Source organism: Neomonachus schauinslandi, chromosome 10 (genome assembly GCF_002201575.2).
Source record: "Neomonachus schauinslandi chromosome 10, ASM220157v2, whole genome shotgun sequence".
Classification (NCBI taxonomy): Eukaryota; Metazoa; Chordata; class Mammalia; order Carnivora; family Phocidae; genus Neomonachus; species Neomonachus schauinslandi.
In genome coordinates, this window is record NC_058412.1 from 137,857,690 (window position 1) to 137,879,160 (window position 21,471).

The following is a 21,471-nucleotide window of genomic DNA, read 5'->3' on the forward strand; positions in this document are numbered from 1 at the left end:
GGGGTGCTCACCTGGGGTGCTCACCGAGGGTGCTCACCTAGGTCGCTCACCTGGGGGTGCTCACCTGGGGTGCTCACCGAGGGTGCTCACCTAGGTCGCTCACCTGGGGGTGTTCACCTGGGGTGCTCACCTGGGGTGCTCACCTGAGTGTGCTCACTGGGGTGCTCACCTGGGAGTACTCACCTGGGGTGCTCACCTAAGCCGCTCACCTGGGGGTGCTCACTGAGGGTGCTCACCTAGGCTGCTCACCTGGGGGTGTTCACCTGAGGGTGCTCACTGGGGTGCTCACCTGGGAGTACTCACCTGGGATGCTCACCTAGGCCGCTTACCTGGGGGTGTTCACCTGGGGGTGCTCACCGAGGGTGCTCACCTAGGCCGCTCACCTGGGGGTGTTCACCTGAGGGTGCTCACTGGGGTGCTCACCTGGGAGTACTCCCCTGGGGGTGTTCACCTGGGGGTGCTCACCTAGGCCGCTCACCTGGGGGTGTTCACCTGAGGGTGCTCACCGGGGTACTCACCTGGGGCACTCACCCAAGCAGGACAACAGGACAACAGATCGCTCACGGAGCTTACGGCAGGGAAGGATGTCCTGTACAAGTTCTGTGGGCTCCTTATTTGTTGGAAAGAAGGGTTCCAGGCCCGAAGCCCATTGCTAAGTGGTTTTGTTTGGGGTGGAAAGACCACCTTTCCCGACAGCCAGAGTTAAGAGGCGCCAGGATGACCCTGCCGTACAGCCTTCAGAGGAGGCACGGCCTTGCGACACCTCGATTTGGGGTTCTGGCCCCAGAACTGTGAGAGAACGCGTTGCTGATGTTTTAAGCCCCCCGTGTGTGGCAGTTGTCACAGCAGTCCTGGGACATGGCTAGAAATGTGGACTAGCAAAATGTCTTCAGCAAAGAGAGAGAGAACCTCAGCTGAGCCTGCCTGGCAGGAAGTGTGGGACAGACAGCTCTCTGGGCTACCATCTGGCCGGTGCCGCTAGATGCCGTATTTGGGGGCTGGGGGCCCACTGCAGCCCCCAGACACTGAGTGAACACCAGCTGTGTCCAGAACACACAGGGTCACTCAAGGCAGCACGTCTGACGTGGTTTTAAAATATGCCCACGGATTCTTTTCATCCCTCTGCTTCACAGGTGGAGTCTGCCTCCTCTTGAGTGCTGGCTCTTCTCAGTGACGTGCTTCTGACACGGAGAATGCGTGGGACTCTGCCCCCTCTCCCTCTCTGACAGCTCGCCCTGGGGGGCCAGCAGCCACGTGCTGAGAACGCCCACGCAGCCCTGGGGAGTGTCCACGCGGGAGGACCAGAGGCCGCCTGCTGACTCCGTGTGGGTGAGCTGACTTGAGGATCCTCCACCCCAGTCCAGCCTTGGGGGGACCAGAGGCTTAGCCGACGTCCCGACTGCAACCTGGGGAGAGTCCCTGAGCCTGACTGCCCAGCTCCTGAATTCCCGATTTAAGGACGTGGTGAGATAAGGCGTGATGTTCTAAGCCACCGCTTGAGGTAATTTGTGACACAGCGTAGATAACACAGGATTGGCTCCCCAGAAGGACTCCCACCTTTGCTTTTTTGTTGTTAGGGAAAGTGTGATCTGTCTGTGAAGGGTTCCCCATCCTTGCCCAAGTCAGAGGCTCCACGTGGTGACTGTTACAAATGCCATCTGCCCCCTAATACCTGCTTAGGGTCCCCTAAGAGTAAGCCCTGGCCTGTGATCAGCCTGGTCCTCTGGGAACGCCAGGCGTGTGCTTGTATGTGGCGTGTGTCCATGTGCCCAGGATACCGGCAAGCAGAACTCACGCCTCATAAAAACAACGCACTCCCTTTCTCTCCCACCTTTCTCCCAGCTTTTCCTCTTGCAGGTTTCTGAGGTCTCTGTCTTTTGGGCGGCTGTGTGTCCTGGATTCTGACTTTCCCACCTCTCCCTGGGCAGGGGAAGGAGGGGATATGGTGAGAGGTCCTTGGAGCCTGGGGAAGTAGCCAGGACCGCCTGCCCCAGGAGAGGTCGGTGAGTGTGGGGGAGAGTGGAGGGGTCTCTCTGGATCCTAGGGAGCAGGCACCTATCCAGGACCTGGACCTGAGGCCCATGTGGAGGCCTGAGCATAGCCTGCATGGACATCTACCAAAATGCCTCCTCCCTAGCACAGGGGTCCCTGCTGGGCACCCCAACTGGCTATCTGGGTCCCATGGGACAGGCAGGCCACCAGCGTGAGTCAGGATGTCTGCTTATTCTCTCTTTGCCACTCTAGGTCCCCACCTTGGGGCCAGATCTGTGTCTGTGAACAATCAGCTGCCCAATGGGGGCCACAGAGCCACAGGTTACACCCCTGGGACCCGCTAGGACCCACTCCACATCTGAGCAAGACCCACAGGACACTGCAGTGAGAAGGACAAGCCTTGGATCTCGGACCCTCATGAGTTCTCCGTTAGCAGCAGCCTGGGGCCCAGGCCAGCAGGAGGGCTCAGGCCTGGGGAGAGCGGGGACAGCCCCACCTGCCTGTGGGCCCTGCCTCCTCCTCCCTCACACCCCCACTGTCTCCTGAGGCTCCAGAGGGGAAAACAGGCTTGTGTGTCATTTACACACTCATTCCTTAACGCCTCCGTTGTCATTAGAACTATCGGCAATTGTGATAAGAACAAGCGTGATAACCAGCTTCACTCCCGAGCTACGTGCATAGCATTCACGCCCCCTCCAGCAGTGGCCTTGCAGCCCGTTCCGACCCCACAGAGGCAGGATGCACACGGGGCAGCTCAGCCGCTTCTGAAACACACAGGCTTTGGTTTTTTGTTTTTAATCATTCATTTGATTTAATTTTAAGTTCACTGTCACTACGTGGATGAGATGCGTACATATCACACTAGGCTTCCACTATGAGAGAGCTGCCGCTGCTGAAGGAAATCCAGCCCTCCGTTCTCTTTCTGCGTCCCTTTCTGAGTCCCACAGGAGCGGCGTGTGGGACAGCTGGGTTCCAATCCTGGCTTGTCACTCCCCCGAGGCTGTGTGGGTGGGACGAGGAGAGTGGGCATGGGGCCCTCCTTCCCCCTAAGCCTGTGGTAGGGGATCAGCATCCACCTGTGCTCTCTGGCTGGGCCCTGGGAGTGCACCAGCATATGTTTCTGTAGGATGGAAGCCAGGGGCCCCAGGGGGCTGCCACCCACCTGGTTTCTGAAGTGCTGGCTCTGGGTCCTGCAAGAACTTGCAGTTTGTCCCCTCATGCTCTCCACCCAGAGGATGGTCAGCAGGGACCCTGCCCTCAGTACTCAGCTTTGGGATGGGGCTGCCACGGGACAAGGGGAGGGTGCTGCCATGGCCCAAAGACTGAACACCCCCCATGGCCAGCAGCTGACAGTCCTCAAAGGCCGGTGCTGGGAATCTGGAGGAGGAGAAGGAGCCCAGTCCAGGAAGGTCTTGGCAGGAGAGGCCTGGAGCCGGGAGGGAGGGAGTGCGGGGCGGGGGGGGGCACAGGTCAAGAAAGTCAAGGATGGACTAGGCAGGAAGGTGGTTTGGGAATCCCATCCCCCAACTTCTGAATCTGCAGGCAGCTGGTCCCCTACTCCCCCTGCTGTCTGCTCCCTGAGGGGCACCTGTGGCTGCCACTCACTCAGAGGTTAGCCTGAAAGCCCCATGGCCCGGAGCATCATGGGAGCATCTTTCTACCAGGGTGAGGGCACAAGAAGGGGCCAAGACTCCAAAGGGCTCTAAAGATGGAGTCCTCCAAGGGCCTGTAAAGCCTAGGGGGAGAAGAGGAGTGATGATGGAGGAGGGCTTTCCCCACATGGGTCCTGGGCCAGACGTTCTTAGGAGGCGGGCACTCCTGGGAGGAGGGGCCAGCAAGATGTGTCCATGCAGCCCACAACCCTGTAGACCATGGCAGAATGCCCACTCCCCTGAAGACAGGCCAGGCCACATCCCCCCCCCCCCCCCCAAGACCAAGCTGCCACTGCAGGCCAGGTGGTCTCAGAGGACCCCGACCCACCCATTCCAAAACATTCCGTTGCACAGATGGCACCACGGCTGACCTGGCCACACAGTGCCCAGAGGTTGTTCTTCCTTCCTCTGCCCCCTCCCACCGAAGGCCTTGCAGGTGGTGTTACCTTTGCCTGTCAGCGGCAGGGACCTGGCTCAGAGGACGTGCCCTAAGTACAAGGTGCTCACAGGACAAGCCAGCATAAGGACCCACATGTTCCTGCTACCACCACTGGATTTATTGAGGTTGTCACCACATCTGAGAGGGCCACCAACAGGGGACCCAGCCACTGCCTGGCCTGGTGCCTGAAGTGAGGGACTGTGTGCCACGCCCTGGCGGCTCCTGGATGGGGAGCCTGCGGAGGACTGGACGGCTCAGAGCGGAAAGAGAAGCGGGAGCTGGGAGTGCGGGGCAGGGAAGGGGCAGGAGCAAAAGTTGCATCTAGACAAAGTGGCACAAGACGAAACCAGAACCCGCATGTGTCTATGTCTCCTCTCAGGATCCAGGCGCCTCTGCTCCGCAGCCGCTTAGCCGGACATCTCCTCTCGCTGCTCCTTGTTCCTGCGCACCTCAGCTGCGTGCAGCTCCTGGGAGGACAGGTGGAGGTGGGCGGGGCCCTGCGCCCGCCGTGGCGGCTGAGGGGGCTGCCCCTTCCCCCACGCCCAGGCTTCAGGGACCCTCCTAAGCGCAGGAGAAGCGACCAATGGGACCCCTTAACGACCAGGACGGAGGAGCAACAGAGAACAGGGGGAGGCCCGTGTGCTCCCCTCGAAGTGTGGCCTGAGTGCGGGGGCTGGCCCTCAGTGAGACAGGGTGGCACCCAAACCAGAGAGAGAGCCGTGACTCCAGGGAACTTCCTTGGGTTTGCAAGCTCCAGGGTACCCCCTGGCACCAACCTGGTCCCACCCCGCGGGCTGAAGCAGAGGCTAGTGCTAGGGGGCTCCCGCCAGGGCGGGGCCTCGCCTCACTCTGGGCTGTCTCCATGCAGGACAGGGAGCAGCCGGGCTGCGAGAGCGCTGGTGGTGCAGTGGGAAGGTACCACCAAAGGACGGGGGGGCCCCCCAGCCTAAAGCAGCTCCTCCCCTCTTCTAGCTCAAACCCGCGCCTTTCGCAGCACTTCAAAAGTAATGACTATCGGTTTATTACCGCGGTCACTGGTCGTGTCCCACCAGGACCGAATTGGGGGCGGAGGCCGAGACCGCAGGCGCGCAATAAACGCAGGCCAAGGCCCCACTTCCTGCTGCCCGGGATCCGCCCCGCCCTGGCCCCGCCCCCCGCGCTGAGCCCCGCCCCCTTGGGACGGACCGCTCCCGCCCTTCGCCCCGCCCCCCCTCGATCCCGGTCCCGCGCTCTCCTCGCCAAGCCCCGCCCCGGCGCGCACCTTCTCGCGCAGCCGCTCGCGCAGCGCCGCCAGGTGCGCCTCGCGGATCTCCTTGCTGAGCTCCATCTTGTAGTTGAGCTTCTCCTCCGCCAGGCGACTGAAGTTGTTGTTCTCCTCCAGCGCCTTGTGCAGCACCTCGCGCTCGTGCTCGCGCCGCTCAGCCAGCTGCTTTAGCACCTGCGCCTCCTGCGTCTGTGCGGGCGGACGGGGGCGCGCGCGTTGGCGGTGGCCGGGCCCCTGCTCCCAGCCCCCCACGCAAGCCTGGCCTCCCCGCGCGCTGTCTCGGCTCCGCCCAGTGCCCGTTCCCCTGCCCTGCTGCCCAGCCTGAGCCGGCTACCTGCTGCCCACTGGACCTCGGGTCTACACTGCCCTGCCGTCGGCGAGGGTGTTCACCTGGTCCCAGTTTGCCTGGGACTTCCTGGGCTTTAGCACCGCAAGGTCCGCGTGCCAGGAGAACCCCCAGCCCCAGACAAACCGGAAGTTGCTCACCCTTTCTGCTCGTCGTCAGCCCGCAGAGCTGTCCCTCATGCTAAGCTGAGGGCGCCCACGCAGCAAGACAGGCTCTGTCCCGCTCGCTGCCGCCTCCAAAGCCCGTGGTGCACGCAGGGAATGTTGGAGGAGCAGAGCAAACTCAAAACTTATGGGCTGTCATGGAACCTGCACCATCTCCTCAAACGTCTGCCCGCTGAGCTCAAAGGTGCTTGATATGCCCTGGGTTCTGAATTCCCTGAGGGGCGGGGGGCTGTGTAAGGGTGCCCAGGGCTGCTGGAGAAGGGACTAGTTGGAGCGAGGAGCCTGGGACTGCTGCCCTGTCCAGCCCTAGTGGGGGAGGGGCTGCCTGGAGGCCCGGAGGAGAGCTGAGGGTCCTTCACCAGGCTGCTGGGCCCACCCACGTGCCAGTCACTGCTAGTTAACCCTAGGAGGCCTGGGTCCCCAGGTTTCACTGGGACATGCTGTAAGGGATTTGGAGCCAGTGCCCCTGCCCAATGGGCTTGGGCATCAGGACTGCACTCCTGAGAGTACTCCTTTTGTGTGTGTTTCAGTCTCCGTGGGGCTGGTGTGAGGGGAAGGAACAGGGAGGGAGCCTGGGGCACATGCCCCCCTTCTCCCAGCAGGGGCCCCCTGAACTCCCAACAGATGTGGGCTTGCAGCCCCCAACACATGGGAGTCCCTTTCTTCTCACTCACTTCTCTACCCTGGAGAAGGATGCCAGCCCAGACTCATGTCCCAGGGCCCCCTCCTGGCCATGGCCAAGGACACCCCCTCCAACAGTATCTGGTTCCTGTGCTTCTCCAGCTGGCTGCCACTGGGGAACCCTTCACCTCCCTGTCCTATTCTGATCTCCCAAGAGGAGATCCAGGGAACCATGAGACCCTCTCCACTCCAGGCCAACAGCCAAGCAGGGGCTTGGAGCACCATGTGCCTTGGGGACCCTGTCTGTGCCCAGTGAGGCCTCTGGCCACCTTCGTCAGGATCTGGGGGCAGGACTGGGCTCCTCACCTTCCTTCGCTCCTCAGCTGCCTCCATCCGCTTCTGCAGTTCCTCCAGGGAGGTGTCCTTCCTCTTGGGGGGAGAGGAGAGCACTGGGCTCTCGGGGGACAGGTCAGAAGGGGACTTGAGGATGACCTCGAAGCTCTGGCCAGAGGCCCTCTTGTCCAGCTGCTTCACCTCCATGTCTGCAAAACCAGATTGGGCTTCAGGAATCTGAGGGGTCATGTTCCCAGTACACATCCAAATCAAGGGCTAAGGGAGGGAGCACGGCTGCTCGTGTGGGACCCCCAGGCCTGAGCGTCCAAGGCTGCCTCCCATCAGAGGCTCCCTCTCCAGAAGCCAGCTGAGCCGAGGGGGGTGGTCAGAGAGGCCAGGGGAGAAGAGAGCAAGGAAAGGAGGCAGGCACTGGCCAAGCAGGACCTGGCAGCTGCCTGGGGCACACTCACCCCCATACTGGTAGATGGTGTTGGGGTGCGGCTGTGAGTAGAAACAGGAGCAGATGAGCGACAGCACCGACAACTCCTTCATCTTCTCCTTGTAGGCTGTGGGCATGAGGCCAGCATGAGAGGGCGCCATGGCCACCTCCCGACCTCACCTCCCTGGCTGCCTCTGTCTTTCCCTCCCCAGTACTCCCCATGCTGTGTCTCTCTGGAAGCCCGTGTATCTCGCTCTCTTTTCTGTTCCCTTGCCTCTCTACAGCTCTCCTCTCCCTCTCCCCACTCCCAGAAGCTGACCTTGTCCCTGGGCACACCTTCCTGTGGGTTGTCCTGCATTGTTCTCCTAATACCCCCTTCCTTCTCCTTTTCTCTCTCGGCGTTTCCGTCTCATTCCTCTACATCGCTGTGTTTGTTGGTCTCTGTCCATCCTTTTGTCTTCCTGGCTCAGTTCTCTCTCTGTGTCTTTGCATGTCTCCATGACCCTTTGTCACTGTGTATTTTCCTGACCCACCATCCCTGGCCCTCCATGTCCTTCTCCCTCCTTCCTGCCCTTTCCCTCTTACAGATATTAACCACCACACTCATGACCGGCCAGCACAGATGTGGAACGTCTGCAGGCAGCACTTTCTTGGTCTGTACACCTGGGTGAAGCTGTCAGACTTCCTCCTGTGTGACCCCCCGCCCCCATTACCCTGATAGCATTGCAGCCACCCCAGGTGAAACCAGGCCATCACCAGGCACACACTCCCTGCCCATCCAGAGCCAAAAGGTAGGGAGCTGTCCGTTCAGCACCAAAGCCTGCCCTCTAGTCTTGCAGAGCAGGTGCCCACAGCCAGTGTGCCCCGTGTCCAACCAGAAAAGGACGTACACTTGTCTGCTGAGGCCCTGAGTCCTGTCAGGTGAAGGGGAGAAGCCCATTGTCAGAATGGAAATAACAGCTTTCTGTGGCCCATTCATGACAAGCCAGGCCCTAAGGTAGACACGCTGGCCCAGTGTCTCACTAATGCTTAACAATCTTCAAGCCCAAGACTGTCCCCGGGCTCAACTGAGATGACACTGGGCCCCAGTGGCAAGGGTGACTTGCCCAAAGCTCCTCAAGTGCAATCCCAGGTGGTCTGTGTTCTTTACACCACTCCATCGGGTCCCAAAGACTAGGAGACTCAGAGACCTAGTCTCCCTAGCTGGAGAACCTGGTACAGGTCTCCAGAGAGGGAGTCTGGCTTCCATGAAGGGGTCTTCCAAGGAGCAGACACGAATTTGGACAAGAAACTTGCTGACTGGTGTGCCTGGGTGGCTCCGTTGGTTAAGCGTCTGCCTTCAGCTCAGGTCATGATCTCAGGGTCCTGGGATGGAGCCCTGCATCGGGCTCCCTGCTTGGCGGGAGTCGGCTTCTCCCTCTCCCTCTGCTGCTTCCCCCTCCCCCAGCTTGTGCTCTCTGACTGTCAAAAAATAGATAAAATCTTAAAAAAAAAAAACAACTTTCTGATCAAATTTCACACAAGACAATGTTTTAAAATTGAGTTAATGTTGGGGCGCCTGGGTGGCTCGGTTGGTTAAGCGACTGCCTTCAGCTCAGGTCATGATCCTGGAGTCCCGGGATCGAGTCCTGCATCGGGCTCCCTGCTCGGCGGGGAGTCTGCTTCTCCCTCTAACCCTCCCCCCGTCATGTACTCTCTCTCTCTCTCTTTCTCATTCTCGCTCTCTCAAATAAATAAATCTTTAAAAAAAAATTGAGTTAATGTGAAGTTGGGGAAAGTGTTGGTGTAGAAACAGGACACAGGACAGAAATTATCAGGCCCTTGTCTGAGAGAGCAGCTCATGGTGAGCAGGGTTCTCCATCAACCAGTGCAGAGAATGATGTTATTGGATCTAAACGTCCCGATGACTCAGACTCTTCTGGAGAGAGCCCAAGAGACTCTAAAGGGAGCACAAAGGAATCCCGGGCAGGCAGCAAGGAGAGCCTTTAAGGTGCGTGGAGGTGTAGCAGGGCAGAGATATGCGCCTTGGTCATTGGCTTCAGGAGGCTGGGAGGGAAGTGGGCTGGATGTGTGCAGGCCTCAAAGGGAATTTTGGCTTGACATGTCAATTTTATTTTTTTTTTACAAGCATAATCTATTTGTGTATTACTTGTGCTATTAAAAGTTAATTTTATTTATTTTTAGAATGATAGAGTTTTTCAAAAGTTTTTTAAAAATTTTATTTATTTGAAAGAGAGAGATTGAGAGAACGAGTTGGGGGAGCGGCACAGGGAGAAGCAGACTCCCCAAAGAGCAGGGAGCCCAATGCGGGACTCGATCCCAGGACCCTGAGATCATGACCTGAGCTGAAGGCAGACACCCAACCGACTGAGCCACCCAGGTGTCCCCTAAAAGTTAATTTTAAAAAGGAGGGAGATGGGTACCTCACACTAATGTGCTGGGGAGTTAGAGGGTGTAAGACCGGGTAAAGCCAGCTCTTCAGAAGCACATGTGGAAACCTCCAAATGGGTTTACCATACATGCCAGGAGCTTGGGACGTCACAGGTGCTCAAGCTCCTCTCTGCCTTGAGCCTGAAGTTCTCCCAGGACAATGAGCTGCACATTTATTACAGAGGAAGAACAAGTTCATGGACAAATGTCAGGGGACTCCCTTCCAAGTACCTGTTGCCTGAGTATGAAGGGAGGTTGGCAGCAATTTAGGGTGCAGGATGTGGAGCTTGGGCAGGTGTGAGCACCGCCTTGTTAGGACACAGGGGAGAAGGATGGGGGGGAATGCTGGAGACTAAAGTCAGAGCTCTCTGAGGGCATGGACCAGCCCAGGGGACCAGTGTCCAACTAGGAAGTGAGGGACTGACTATGTCTTGCAGCTGGTAATAGGGATGCCGCTCAGTGTTTGATGGTCATGGAGATTCCTCAGGTTGGTTTCTCTTGGGCTGATGGCCCATGAGGAGCTTCCTTCCCAGAAGACTCATCCTAAGTAGCCAAGTGGGAAGGGGCACCCCCCCCCCAGAAGGGGGCTTGGGAGTGAGGCTTGCTGTGTGGTCTGGCTGCAAGTTGGAGGGAACTGGACAGCAGGTAGGGAAATTAGCAAATTTTCAGACAGTGAGAAAGGGGAAGCTCACACATGGGGCTGGAGAGCAGGCCTGGGCCCAGCAGCTCACAACACAGGAGATTACACCTGTGTCCTCAGAACTGGAGGGGCTTAAAGGTCATGTCTCACTGCAGAGGGAAGAGGTTGAGGCCCAGACCCATCTGGGCACCTCTCCATCGACAGAGCTCGAGCCAGGAAGCCCCTCTGCAGCTCGGGGGCATGCTGTTTCTCCCCCTCACCAGGATCCTTCTCTTCCTTCCCCATCACTGACTTCAGGGAGTCGTTATAAGCAAATCTCTGGCATGAGCTGGATTGCTTTCACCTCTCTCTTCCTCTTCATACTAAATGTTAAATATGCAAAAACGCACATTGGCTTTTTGGATGCTTAGATCCTAGGTGAGCAAGAGTGAGAAGGCACCAGATCAGCCTACAGTGGCATGGTAACCATAATGGCAGCACCCCTGAGGTGGGTGCATTACATCCATACTCCCAGCTGACCCTCAAGACCAGCCAGCCCTTGTCAGATTCATTTCTACTGAGGAAAAAAAAAAAGAGAGAGAGAGCAAGGAGCCCACCCAGAGTCACACAGCATGACAGGATAGGACCCTGATCATGAGCCCCAGCCTCTGGCTGCACTTTCCTGTTGGGAGCCTCATGGTGGTGGGGGTGGGGGGTTGTCTATCCAGAAATGGGAAGGCAGGGCGCCCACAGATGCCCACTCACCCCTAGAAGGGTCCTGGAGGCTGCTGCGAATTGCTTCCTGGCAGATGGAGCTCATTGCCCCCCAAGCTGCCCCTCTCACTAGTCAGAGTCACATGCAACATGCTGGGAGCCCAGCATGGCAGGATGCGCCAGCGGATTCACCTTCTCCGGGGAGGAAACTCTGGGAAATGTGGCTGCAATAGTCACACTGCCTGGCATGGACTGGGCACCCATCTCTTGTCAGGCACTAGGCCAAGCACCTTTCCTGGAATGCCCTGTTCATCTCTCAGAACAAGCCCACGGGAGGCGCTGTCACCATCACCTCCATGCACTTAAGGCCTGAGAGCTTAGGGAGCACGGGCGAGCCCTCTCAGCTCAGTGGAGTTGCATAAGGAGATAAATATAAGCAAGACTCTACAAAAGTGTGTGAAGAGCTGAGTGTGTGGGAAGGACACCAAGAGATGGCCACATCTCCCCAGGTGAGTCCCAGTGACATAGCCCATCAACAGATGCTCAAGGGAAAGGTGGTGGGAAAGTCAACAGAGGAAGAGAAAGCTAAGGTCAATCTTGTGGTGACCACAAGGTCATAGCAGACAATGACTCTTCACCCTAGTCACCAAGACCAACGAAGCCCACCAGTGAGCTGGGGCAGACAGGCCACTGAGGCATGGAGCACCAGGGGCCGCTCCAATCAGAGACTTCTTTTAACCGAGAAGCCATAGCTGGGATTCACTTAAACTGATTTTGGCCACAATGACTGATCTGCTCACATAGCCACTTCTGGGCCAAGCCGCCTGCCTATCCAATTTTTATGAAGGTGGGCATAGGAATGCACACATGTGGGCTGCACTCTCTCCGGGGCAGCCCTGACAGTAAAACAGGAAAGGCCCATCCCCGCGTGACTTTGTCAGGAGGCAGTTCTCCTGGCTGGCTCATGGCACATCTATGAGGCAGTGGCTGTGCTGATCAACACTGATTGCGCTTATGGTTTCCTTTTTCACACCAACAGCAACCTGGACACCCAGAAAAATCCTGGGCCCAAGCATGGGTCAGCAGCACCCCAAAGCCTGGCAAAGGGAGGGCTCGTGTCAGGGGGGGTTTTGAGGTCAGCACATCTGCGCCCACCTGTGGTGGTCATCAACAGTGCAGCTTTGGCTGCATCCCTTCACCACCTATTCTGTCTGCTTACCTGTCAGATGAGACCTACTGAGCAGGTTTTTTTTTTTTTTTTTAAGATTTTATTTATTTATTTGAGACAGACAGAATGAGAGAGACAGAGAGCACATGAGAGGGGGGAGGGTCAGAGAGAGAAGCAGGCTCCCTGCCGAGCAGGGAGCCCGATGCGGGACTCGATCCCGGGACTCCAGGATCATGACCTGAGCCGAAGGCAGTCATTTAACCAACTGAGCCACCCAGGCGCCCCTGAGCAGGGTTTTCACTAAGAGAAAAGGCTGAGAGCATCTCCCACCAGTGGTTGCTCATTGTCCCCCACTCGGGCACAGACCGGGGCCTGAAACCCCGCCTCAGTGTAGGACTGGACTAGCGCTCTGGCCATGGGAAGGACAGACCATCCTCAGTTCCTGCCCAAAGCTGAGCCCAATATCTCTGAGGAGGTCAACAAGACAGAGCAGGGGGCAGATGAAGGCCAGATGGACAAGACCCTCATGGACTGTGTGCAGGAGGGGTGTGGTCACTGACACATGTGGTCCCCTCCTAGACAAGTGCAGAAGTCACCTGGGGCCTGGGACCCACAGGGCCTGAGAAGTTGGTCAGGGCAGGGCACATGTGAGTGCGTGGAGACCTGCCAAACTGTGTGCCACTCCAGAGAGAATCAGGCTAGCTAGGGAGAGGGGACCCCCAGAATGGAGGGAAGGGTGGTCTGGGAGTAGAGTTCTGAGTCCAGGGGGAAATGGGGTGGAGGTGGGGAGCCGCTGCCCTGATGTCCCGGGCGACGGAGTGCAAAGATGAAGTTGGGCCTGGGGCGGCCAGACAGGCCAGAGTGTTCCTGGGGGGAGCAAGCCCCATGTCCTCGCGTCCAGGGTCACCCGCAGCTCTCTCACCGCCAGTAACTGCCCCATGTCCACCCCTCCGCCAGAGCCGCGCCTGCCTTAGGCGTGAGGGGAGGGTCGCAGCCTTGGGGGCAGTGGATCCGCAGCTTGGGAGGCGGGGCTGTGGGGGAGGGAGGGGCAGACCCCTCCTTGCTGGGAGGACTTGGAAACTGCAGCGGCCCCTCCTCCATCCAAACCCCGCTGCGCAAAGGGCGGTGGCTTTTTCGACCAGAGCAGGTGGTACCGTGTCGCAGACAGCGGTCCCCAAGCCCGCAGCAGCGAGGGGAGGGGAGACCACGCTAGACGCGGGCGCGGCTCCGCTCGCCCCCGGCTCGGTTTCTCCTCCCCCGTCCTTCCGCAGCGTCCCTCCAGCCCCAGGGTGCTCCATTGGCGCAGATACGGCCTGGGCTCGCTGGCTTTGGGTCCTACCCTCCTAACCCCCACCCTCGCGAAGGCGAGGTCGGACCAGGGTCTGCGGTAGACAGGCGCCTCGGGGGACGCTGTCTGCACCTCCCCAGCGCGCCCACCCGGGGGCACGATGCTGCCCCCGGACCCTCGGAGCCACCCTGCCACAGTCGCGCCTGGCCTGACACGGCGGCCACGGAAGGGGCAATGCGCCCTCGCCCCGGGTGCTCGCTTAGGCGCGGCCCCTGCCCAGCGGCCCACGCCCGCCGCACCCGCGCCGCAATCCTCGCCCTTGGGGCACCAGGTGTTCCCAACCCGTTGGCCCTGAACCTCGGTTCTTGCGGGTTCGGCCCGGCCGCGCCCCGCGCCCTTGCAGAGCGTGAGGTCTGAGATGTGAAAACAGAGTCCGCCACCGGCCCCAGCTTCAGGCGAGGCCAGACAATGGCCTCCGCTCAGACCCGCCACCGCCCCAGGAAGTCCGCGTTCCGGACGCCTACCGGACAGGGTGCTGGCCATGGTGCTGGCGGCGCGGAGGCTGCGGAAGGCCGGGAGGCGCGGGCGGCGGCTGGAGCTGCAGTCGGCGAATGCGGCAGTGCTGGGGAGGGGAGGGAGCGAGGGCGGGCGGGAGGCGTGCGCAGAGAGGGAGAGGGAGAGAGGGGGAGAGAGCTAGCGGGAGAGCGGGAGAGCGAGAGCGAGCGAGAGAGAGAGCGCTCGAGCAAGAGCATGTGCAAACGCCTGGCTGGCTGGCTATGGCAGGGGCTTGCTGCCCTCAGAGGGAGAGGAGTAGAGGGAGGGGAGGATGGGAGGGAAGGAGGGGAGGGGAGAGGCCAGCCTGGGACACAGGGTGGAGCACTGCAGCCAGATGCCCACCCACCCATTGCTTACCTCTTGGACCCACTGCCCCAACTTGGCTTTGTGCAGGCTTGGGGGGATGGTGGAGACATGCCCCATTCCCCAGGGTGGGCATGGCAGGAGAGGAGGGGCCCCAACATCAGGGTGGGCTGGAGAGCTCTTCACTAAAGCCACCGAAGGCAGGGAGTGACTTCTGTGTGCCCAGGTCCGTGCTGAGGGGAAGGTGTGTCATAACGGTGGGGGTAGGGATTGGTCTGGAAGGCCTCCAAGGAGCATCCCAGAGGATGAGTCAATTCTGGGGCAGAAAAGAGAGTAAATGGGGGTGATGAGGCCTAGAGACAAAGGCTTTGAAGTGAGATAGAGAGGAGTTCCAACCGCAGCTCTGACACCCACTTGCTGTGTGACTGGGAGCGAGTTTCTGACTTCTCTGTGGCTCTGTTTCTCAAGGGTAAGATACAGCAATAATGCCAGTCTCCAGATGGAGAAGAGAGGTACAGTTGGTGAGTGTGGGGGGGTCATGCCTCCCCTCCTCTCTGGGCTTAGGGTTCAGGTTGATATCCCCAAAGGGAGAGCCTTGCAGAAATGGTGGGCTCTTTCCTGCAGTGACCATCTTGTCTCACTTTGGGCCTGGGAAGTCAAATGGATGAAGTGTCATTCCCATTTTAGGGACGGAGCTACGGAGGTCAAGAGAAGCACTTGCTCCACAAGCAACTAAGTCTTAGAGTCGGGAATAAAACTGTGGGAAACCTCAGGAGCCTGCAGAGAGGGGAGGGAGGCTCAGAAAGGGGACGGACAGGGACAGACCTAAGGGTCAGAGTCCGCCTGAAGCAGGCCCAGCAGATGCGTATATACCTCGAGGTGCATACATGGGGAGTGTGGGACTGGTTAACATCTGTTCTGTGGTCCACATAGTGTCTGATCCACTGTAGGTAGCCCACAAACCTGTAAGAGCAGACTCTCAATTCAAATTCGTTGACTTGATCAAAATCCTGTGCCTGCTGAGTGGGGCTGGTTATGGCCAGCCTTGGTGTCCATTTCCTCTCATCTTTCACAATTAGGTTCAGTACATGGCATTTATAAGTTACAATTTATTGAAGCATTTATAAGTTACAATTTATTGAAAGCTGGGCAGTCCCATGTGTGACGTGTGACCAGGCAGCTCATGCATCAGCTCAGGGTCTCAGGGTCCTCAGCTCCGGTTCCGACCCAGGTGGCCCTGAGTCTCTGGGTCCTGCCTTACCTTCCTTGGCCTTCTGGGAGCACAAACACCTCTGCTCTTAGAAGATGGGTGCTGTGGAAGTGAAGAGCAGGACTCCTGGCTGGAAGCTGCATGCTTTAGGCAATCTACTAATCACCAACCCTGTACTTTGTAAAGTGTGGATAATCAAAGAACTTATCTCAGAGGCCGTCCATGCCTGCATGCGTGGTCCTGAAGGGGTGAGCTCTTCTCCAAGCTCCCTACTGAGAGTCTAAGACAAACCCTCTAGGCCCCCTCACCAAGTGGAACAGGTGGATGGGGTGGGTGCCAGCAAGGCATGGGCTTTCTGAAGCATGCTCGATCACACGTCTGGGCATTAAATGGAGCCCATGAGAAGCCCTGGGGTCGGTGTTGCCAGCCGGCTGTGGGCCGTCTCTGTCGGCCTTCTGGAACATGCTGGGGTCGTCTAGACAAGTATCTACCCCCTAAAGAGTTGTGCAGGCCCCAGACCCCACTTTTGACTGCCAGCTGGTGCTAGGTGCCGGGACACTGGGTAGCAAGGCGCCTGGGCAGCCATTCGGAATCACGGGAAACCAATCCGAAGGTGTGTGCAATTGTCCGGGCCATCCAGGTGACTTGGCCCAGGGACGGGTGGTGGGATGGAGGCTCTGGCGGGCATGGCATCGAGGGAGGAGACGGCTCGAACCCCAGGTTTCTGCCCGCGGCCGATGGAGGTGCCGTTCTCCAGGCTCAGGGTCGACCGAAGGGGCAGGGTGGGGCCCGGAACCGAGTGCGCGGGCCCCTCTGCTGCGGAATGGTTTCCGCCGGGAACCACGCGCAGCGGACCGGAATTGGGAGCGGAAGTGCAGCGCGTTCAGTGACGCCCGCGAAGTCCGAACCGGCTGAGGGCGGCGGAGACGCGGTGGCGGTGCCTTGGCTAAACCGGGGTAGATTCTTGGGGACCCCCGGCGACGGAAGGCTGTCCGCGGAGAAAAGTGAGTCGTGAGTCGCAGAGATTCCGGAACTGGCCCTCCGACCTGCGCGCGCCTCCCGACACTGCAGCTCCCGGCAGGCCCCGCGCCGCCCCGGGCCCGCGCGCCGGTCTCTCTGCCGCGCTGCATTCTGGGGCCGGTGGTTTTCCTGTGCGCGTGGGCGGGGCCCCGCGCCCGGCGGAGCGGGGGTCCCGGCGGGGGTCCGGGCGCGGGGGGCGGGGGTGTCTCCCAGAGTGGCGGGGGTCCCGGCGACGCCGTTCTCCTCGTGACCGGGCCGGGGGTCTGGCCTCCCAGGCTCCCGTGCCGGTCAGCGAACTGCTGCTGTGCGCGGCTCGGGCCCTGTTACTTGTGTGAGCGCAGCCGCCTCTCCCGAGCCGGTGGAGCCGCTGGGGGCCAGAGAGCGAGGCAGGGCGCACGTGTGCGTTCGTCCTCCTCGGCCCCTCACCGTAGGTCTCACAGCCTTGCCTTCGGGCCTGGGGCGCGAGCCGGGCTGCCGGACGGGTGAAGGGGTGTGCCCGAGAGGCTGGCTGCAGACGGTCTTGTTGTCCCGGCCCCCGCGCTGTAGGGCTTCCCGTGGAGGACACTGGCATGTCCCCGCGCCGCCGGCTGGCAACACTCACCTGCAGCGGCTGAGATCCCGAGATGTTCCGAGGGCGTTTTGTCCCACACACTCACACAGCCTGCGTCTCAGCCAACCTCTGTGCCCCCCCGAGAAGAGGCCAGCATGCCCAAGATAGCTCTGAATGGTGTGACAGTGGATTTCCCTTTCCAGCCATACCCATGCCAGGAGGAGTACATGAGCAAGGTCCTGGAGTGTCTGCAGAAGGTACAGCGGCTGTCCTGGGAGCGGGTCAGCGTGGGCAGAGCTCCCACCAAGTCCTGATGTAGTACTTGACCTTCCGTTCACGCCTGCTGCGCCCTGCTGGGTAGCAGGCCTCCTTTTGGACACAGGGCTCCGTCCTAAATGGGGCCGGTGTTCTAGGAGAGACAGTAGACAAGTAGAAAAAGACAGTTCCTGCTCCGAAGGAGAGTCGTTAGGTCATAGGCTTGGGAGCACCTTGAGGGCCTCCCTGAGGAGGTGGCGCTTGAGCTGAGGCCAAGTGTGGGGGAGCGGTCAGCCATTTGAGGATCTGGAAGAAGTATTTCCACATGGAGGGATAGTCAGTGCCTCATCATGTTGGAAGGTCTTTAAATCTCAGGGGTGTGCAGGAAGGCAGAAGGGGGAAGGTAGCTTTCTGCCGTCCTTCTTAGCATGTTCTTTTGTACCCTGCTCAAGCTCGCAGCCCCTGAGCGCTGATTCTGCAGCTGGGGTCCCGGCTCCTGCTGTGGGCACAGACTAGACTCCTACAGGGAGGAGCCTGGCGCCCATTCCTGGGAACTGGGAATACAGTTTTGCCGATTTGCTTATGTGTCTCCCCAGGTTTGCTGCTCAGGCTCCCGTCTGAGATGTATGTAGCTCACCAGGTTCTCCTCAGTATAAAACATCTGCATTCAAAGTTACGGAACAAAGTTCTGTTTGGCGAGTTGGCGTCTAATTAGACGTCTTACTATTTACATTAGGCTGAAAAATACTGTTGAGCTCTGAGTGATGCTCTGCGAATTGTTTGCTAATGAGGGCTGAATTAACACATAGCTTCTGGTTTGAGAGTGGAAGCACTGGCAGATTACCCACTGTTCCTCAGGCCTTTGCCGCCTGTGGGTGGGCTCTGCCTGAGCAGAACTGTCCCCTGGCCGGTGGGCTGTGTGCTCTGCAGTACCCTTCCCCTGCTTCCCCATGACCTTGTTCCTGACCCCACTCAGAAAGTAAACGGCCTCCTGGAGAGCCCCACTGGCACGGGAAAGACATTGTGCCTCCTCTGCACCACGCTGGCCTGGCGGGAGCACCTCCGCGACGCCATCTCTGCCCGCAAGATTGCCGAGAGGGCCCAAGGGGAGCTTTTTCCCGATCGCACCTTGTCATCCTGGGGACTTGCCACTTCAGATGGAGACACCACCGGTGAGGCTCCTTTCCGCCCCGCTGGGGCCACAGAGAGGTAGCGAAGGGATAGAGTGGGCTGGTGAGGCTCAGCACACCAGAACATCGTCTCCTGGAGCTATGACCTGTTCTGCTTCCTTGTGCCTGGGCAGCTTGCTACACGGACATCCCGAAGATCATTTATGCCTCCAGGACCCACTCACAGCTCACTCAGGTCATCAGCGAGCTTCGGAACACCTCCTATCGGTAGGTCAGGCGCTGCTCAGCCCTGCCTCTGAGTTAAGGGGGTTTGGTCTTGGCAAGGTGGTTGATGGTAGTGTTCTGCCCGGACCCCGCTCTGGATCCCAGAGACCCACACTGTCTGCTCCAGTGTGCAGGACTGCGGTGAGGCCAGGCTGTTTCTGCTGCCCACTGCTTCTCAGAAAGCAGCTCCCAGTTGATGTGCCAACCTCAGCTTAGCACCCTGAGCTCCTGGAAGGCGATGTAGGGGGCATGGAGTTAGCGGGGTCTCCTCCCACCTGCCTGTTTCCCCTGCCTCGTCTCCTTATTCACGCTGGGCCATGCAGTAGAGAAAGCGCCTCCCAAGCCCAGGGCCCATTCTGGCCATGGCCACTCCCTTTGGCTACCTGGGTGCACATGTGAGCCATGTCTCCCGGTGCTCCCCGTGGGCTCCACACAGCCCATGCTTATGCTGCTGGATGGCACTGGGGCTATTGCTTCTTGGACCCCATGGTTCTCTCTTCTGCCAGGCCTAGGGTATGTGTGCTGGGCTCCCGGGAACAGCTGTGTATCCACCCCGAGGTGAAGAAGCAGGAGAGTAACCACATGCAGGTGGGTTTCTGGGGCACGTGCCCCATCTTCTGTGGTTCTGTCAGAGCTCTTGCCTCTACCCCCAGGGGACGGCCCAGTGAAGAGCTGGTGGGGGCAGGGCTGGAACAGGACTCAGTCTCCCCATGCTGGGCAGCACCATCTGCAGCGTGTCCACTGGCTGGCTCAGCGCTCTGCCCTTTCATGACCATTGTGCGAGCTGGGGCTGCTTCTTTTTCTTCCAGGTTCATTTGTGCCGAAAGAAGGTAGCAAGTCGTTCCTGTCGTTTCTACAACAATGTAGAAGGTAAGAGAGGATCCGTGGAAGCCACTCCTGCCAGTTGGTCAGCATACAGCCAGGTGGGCTTGGAGCATGTGCTACCTCTTAGGCCTCGTGGCCTGCTGGCTCTCCCCTTTGGGGCTCCAGAGTGGCCCCATCGGTTCAGCTAGGTGAGGTGGTGAGGTGAGGTGGTGTTGGGCACCGTCTCCTGACTGTGGACCTGTACTGGATTGTGTGCAGAAAGGCTCATATGCCCGGCAGGAAAGGCTGCTCTCTCAGAAGGACCCAGGCTGGCCTTGCCACTGTCTGGGAGCTTGGATTTCAGGCATTCACTGTCCCCTGAGAGGAGGGGCTCCCTGGGCCTAAACTGTTTGTGCAAACAACGTGGTTGATGCCGAGCAGCTCCTTCCCCCTGGGAGTCTGGAATTCGGGCACTCGCCAGCCAGGGGTGCTTACGTGACTGGCCCCCAGCAGAAGCCCTGGGCGCTGGGCCTCTGGCGAGCTTCCCGGGAGACGCCATTTCTCACGTGGCCTCAGCTCGTTCTGGGGCAATTAGCCTGGGGAGGGGGTTCTGGAAGCCGTGCCTAGTCTCCCAGACTCCTCCGCAGGCTTTTCCTTTTACTGATTTTGCTGTGTGTCCTTGGGCTGCGATAGGGCACAGCGTGGGTGTGGCTCTCCCTGAATCCGGGGAGTGCGCCAGCCTTTGGTGCTGTGGGGAGGACAACCTCTCCCAGAGGTGGCTGAAGTGACCAGCCCAGGGTCATGACAACAGCTGGCCCTAGTGTGGCTTGATCTGTGTGACCACAGGTGCCCATGGCCCTTGATTCTTGCTGCTTACTTTCCTTAGGCCCAGAGTGGAGGGCTGGCCCTGGTGCCCTTGCCTCCAGATCTGTCGGGTCTTTGCTTTTCCACCGTGCAGCTGCCCCTCACATCTGTCAAGGACTCCTGGAGCCAGAAGCAATGGCAGGGGCGCTTCTCTGGGCTGTGGTCTCTAGTTTCCTATCGCAGCTACGGCCCTGTGGCTTGGGGGAGTTGCGCTTCAGTGGGGTCAGGGTTCCCTCTTTCTTGCCTCAGGGTTGGGACGCAGATCCTGGCACAGGAGTGACAGAGGCCCTGGGGCACTCACAGGACACTAGTGCTGGGGTTTGGGGTGCCTGGCATGCCAGGGCAGTGCTTGCTCTCAGAGGCTTGAGCTGGGGCTCCCTCACCTCCCAGTAATAGGCCTCCCTGTGCCCTGTCCCTGGAGCTCACTCCTCACCACCTTCTTGTTGGCTGTGTGGTTTGGTCTGGTGGCACCGAGAACCCTCAGAACAGCAGTAAAGGGTACATGGGAAGCATCGGGCACCAGCCTGGCCCGCAGTGGCCCTGCACGAGGGCAGCTGCCAGCCCCGTGGCCTGGTGTTGGCTCTTGCTCTGGTCCGGAGACTGCTGACTGACTTGCTCTGCTTGCTCTGTGTTAGGCCCGTGGGTCTCGGGGTGGCTCTGAGGCGTTTTTCCCCCTTTGCTTTGTCTACCTGCTCACAGCCATCCCACCTCAGTCCTGCTTTCGTATGGGCCTTGGGGTCACGCCCGTGATGCTCAATGGAGTCCTCTCTTTTTTACCCCATTGTGGCCACCTCTGTCCACATTCCTGGCAAAGGGGTGGGTTGCAGGTGTCCTGTTCACCCCATACCAGAGCCTTTGAGCAACACCTGGTAGGAACTGCTCCAGCCACCTTTCCACAGCTGTTTGTGTTTCAGCTCTCTACTTTCCAGCCCTTACCTGCACTGCTGTTCACTTGCACTGTCCCTCACCTGCACCGTCCCCACACCTGCACAGCCCTCACCTGCACCCTCACCTGCACCGCACTCACCTGCACCCTCACCTGCACAG

The 21,471-nt window shown here is 59.4% G+C and overlaps 2 protein-coding genes across 3 annotated transcripts in view; one reads left to right on the forward strand and one right to left on the reverse strand.

The window, feature by feature from the left end:
* Positions 1-4,179: 4,179 nt before the first annotated feature.
* Positions 4,180-14,074, reverse strand: STMN3 (stathmin 3). Of its 2 annotated transcripts, XM_021677767.2 has the most exons (5): positions 13,994-14,074; positions 7,282-7,377; positions 6,845-7,020; positions 5,345-5,536; positions 4,180-4,550 (listed from the first exon to the last, which is right to left on the reverse strand). In XM_021677767.2, exons 1-5 carry the CDS (start codon positions 14,010-14,012, stop codon positions 4,491-4,493), a joined length of 543 nt encoding a protein of 180 aa, XP_021533442.1. In that variant the 5' UTR covers positions 14,013-14,074; the 3' UTR covers positions 4,180-4,490. The 2 variants fall into 2 exon arrangements, with proteins under 2 accessions (XP_021533442.1, XP_044774523.1); XM_044918588.1 differs by lacking the exon at positions 13,994-14,074 and having other exon boundaries at positions 7,246-7,384.
* A 2,442-nt stretch (positions 14,075-16,516) lies between these two features.
* RTEL1 (regulator of telomere elongation helicase 1) overlaps positions 16,517-21,471 on the forward strand; it is a 27,477-nt gene continuing 22,522 nt past the window's right edge. Inside the window, 6 exon segments of the mRNA XM_044918499.1 lie at positions 16,517-16,541; positions 17,104-17,364; positions 18,339-18,534; positions 18,666-18,759; positions 19,263-19,344; positions 19,566-19,626. Of these exon segments, the coding sequence (XP_044774434.1) occupies positions 17,263-17,364; positions 18,339-18,534; positions 18,666-18,759; positions 19,263-19,344; positions 19,566-19,626 (535 nt within the window). The 5' untranslated portion in view covers positions 16,517-16,541; positions 17,104-17,262.

Excerpts from the sequence above, each read along its gene's own strand:
- STMN3 (XM_044918588.1), bottom strand. The coding sequence starts at position 7,363 with ATGAAGGAGTTGTCGGTGCTGTCGCTCATCTGCTCCTGTTTCTACTCA. Across the intron at positions 7,021-7,245 it reads CAGCTGCCAGGTCCTGCTTG|ACATGGAGGTGAAGCAGCTG; the intron begins GCCAGTGCCTGC and ends CTGGTTTTGCAG. Across the intron at positions 4,551-5,344 it reads GCGAGCGGCTGCGCGAGAAG|GAGCTGCACGCAGCTGAGGT; the intron begins GTGCGCGCCGGG and ends CTGTCCTCCCAG.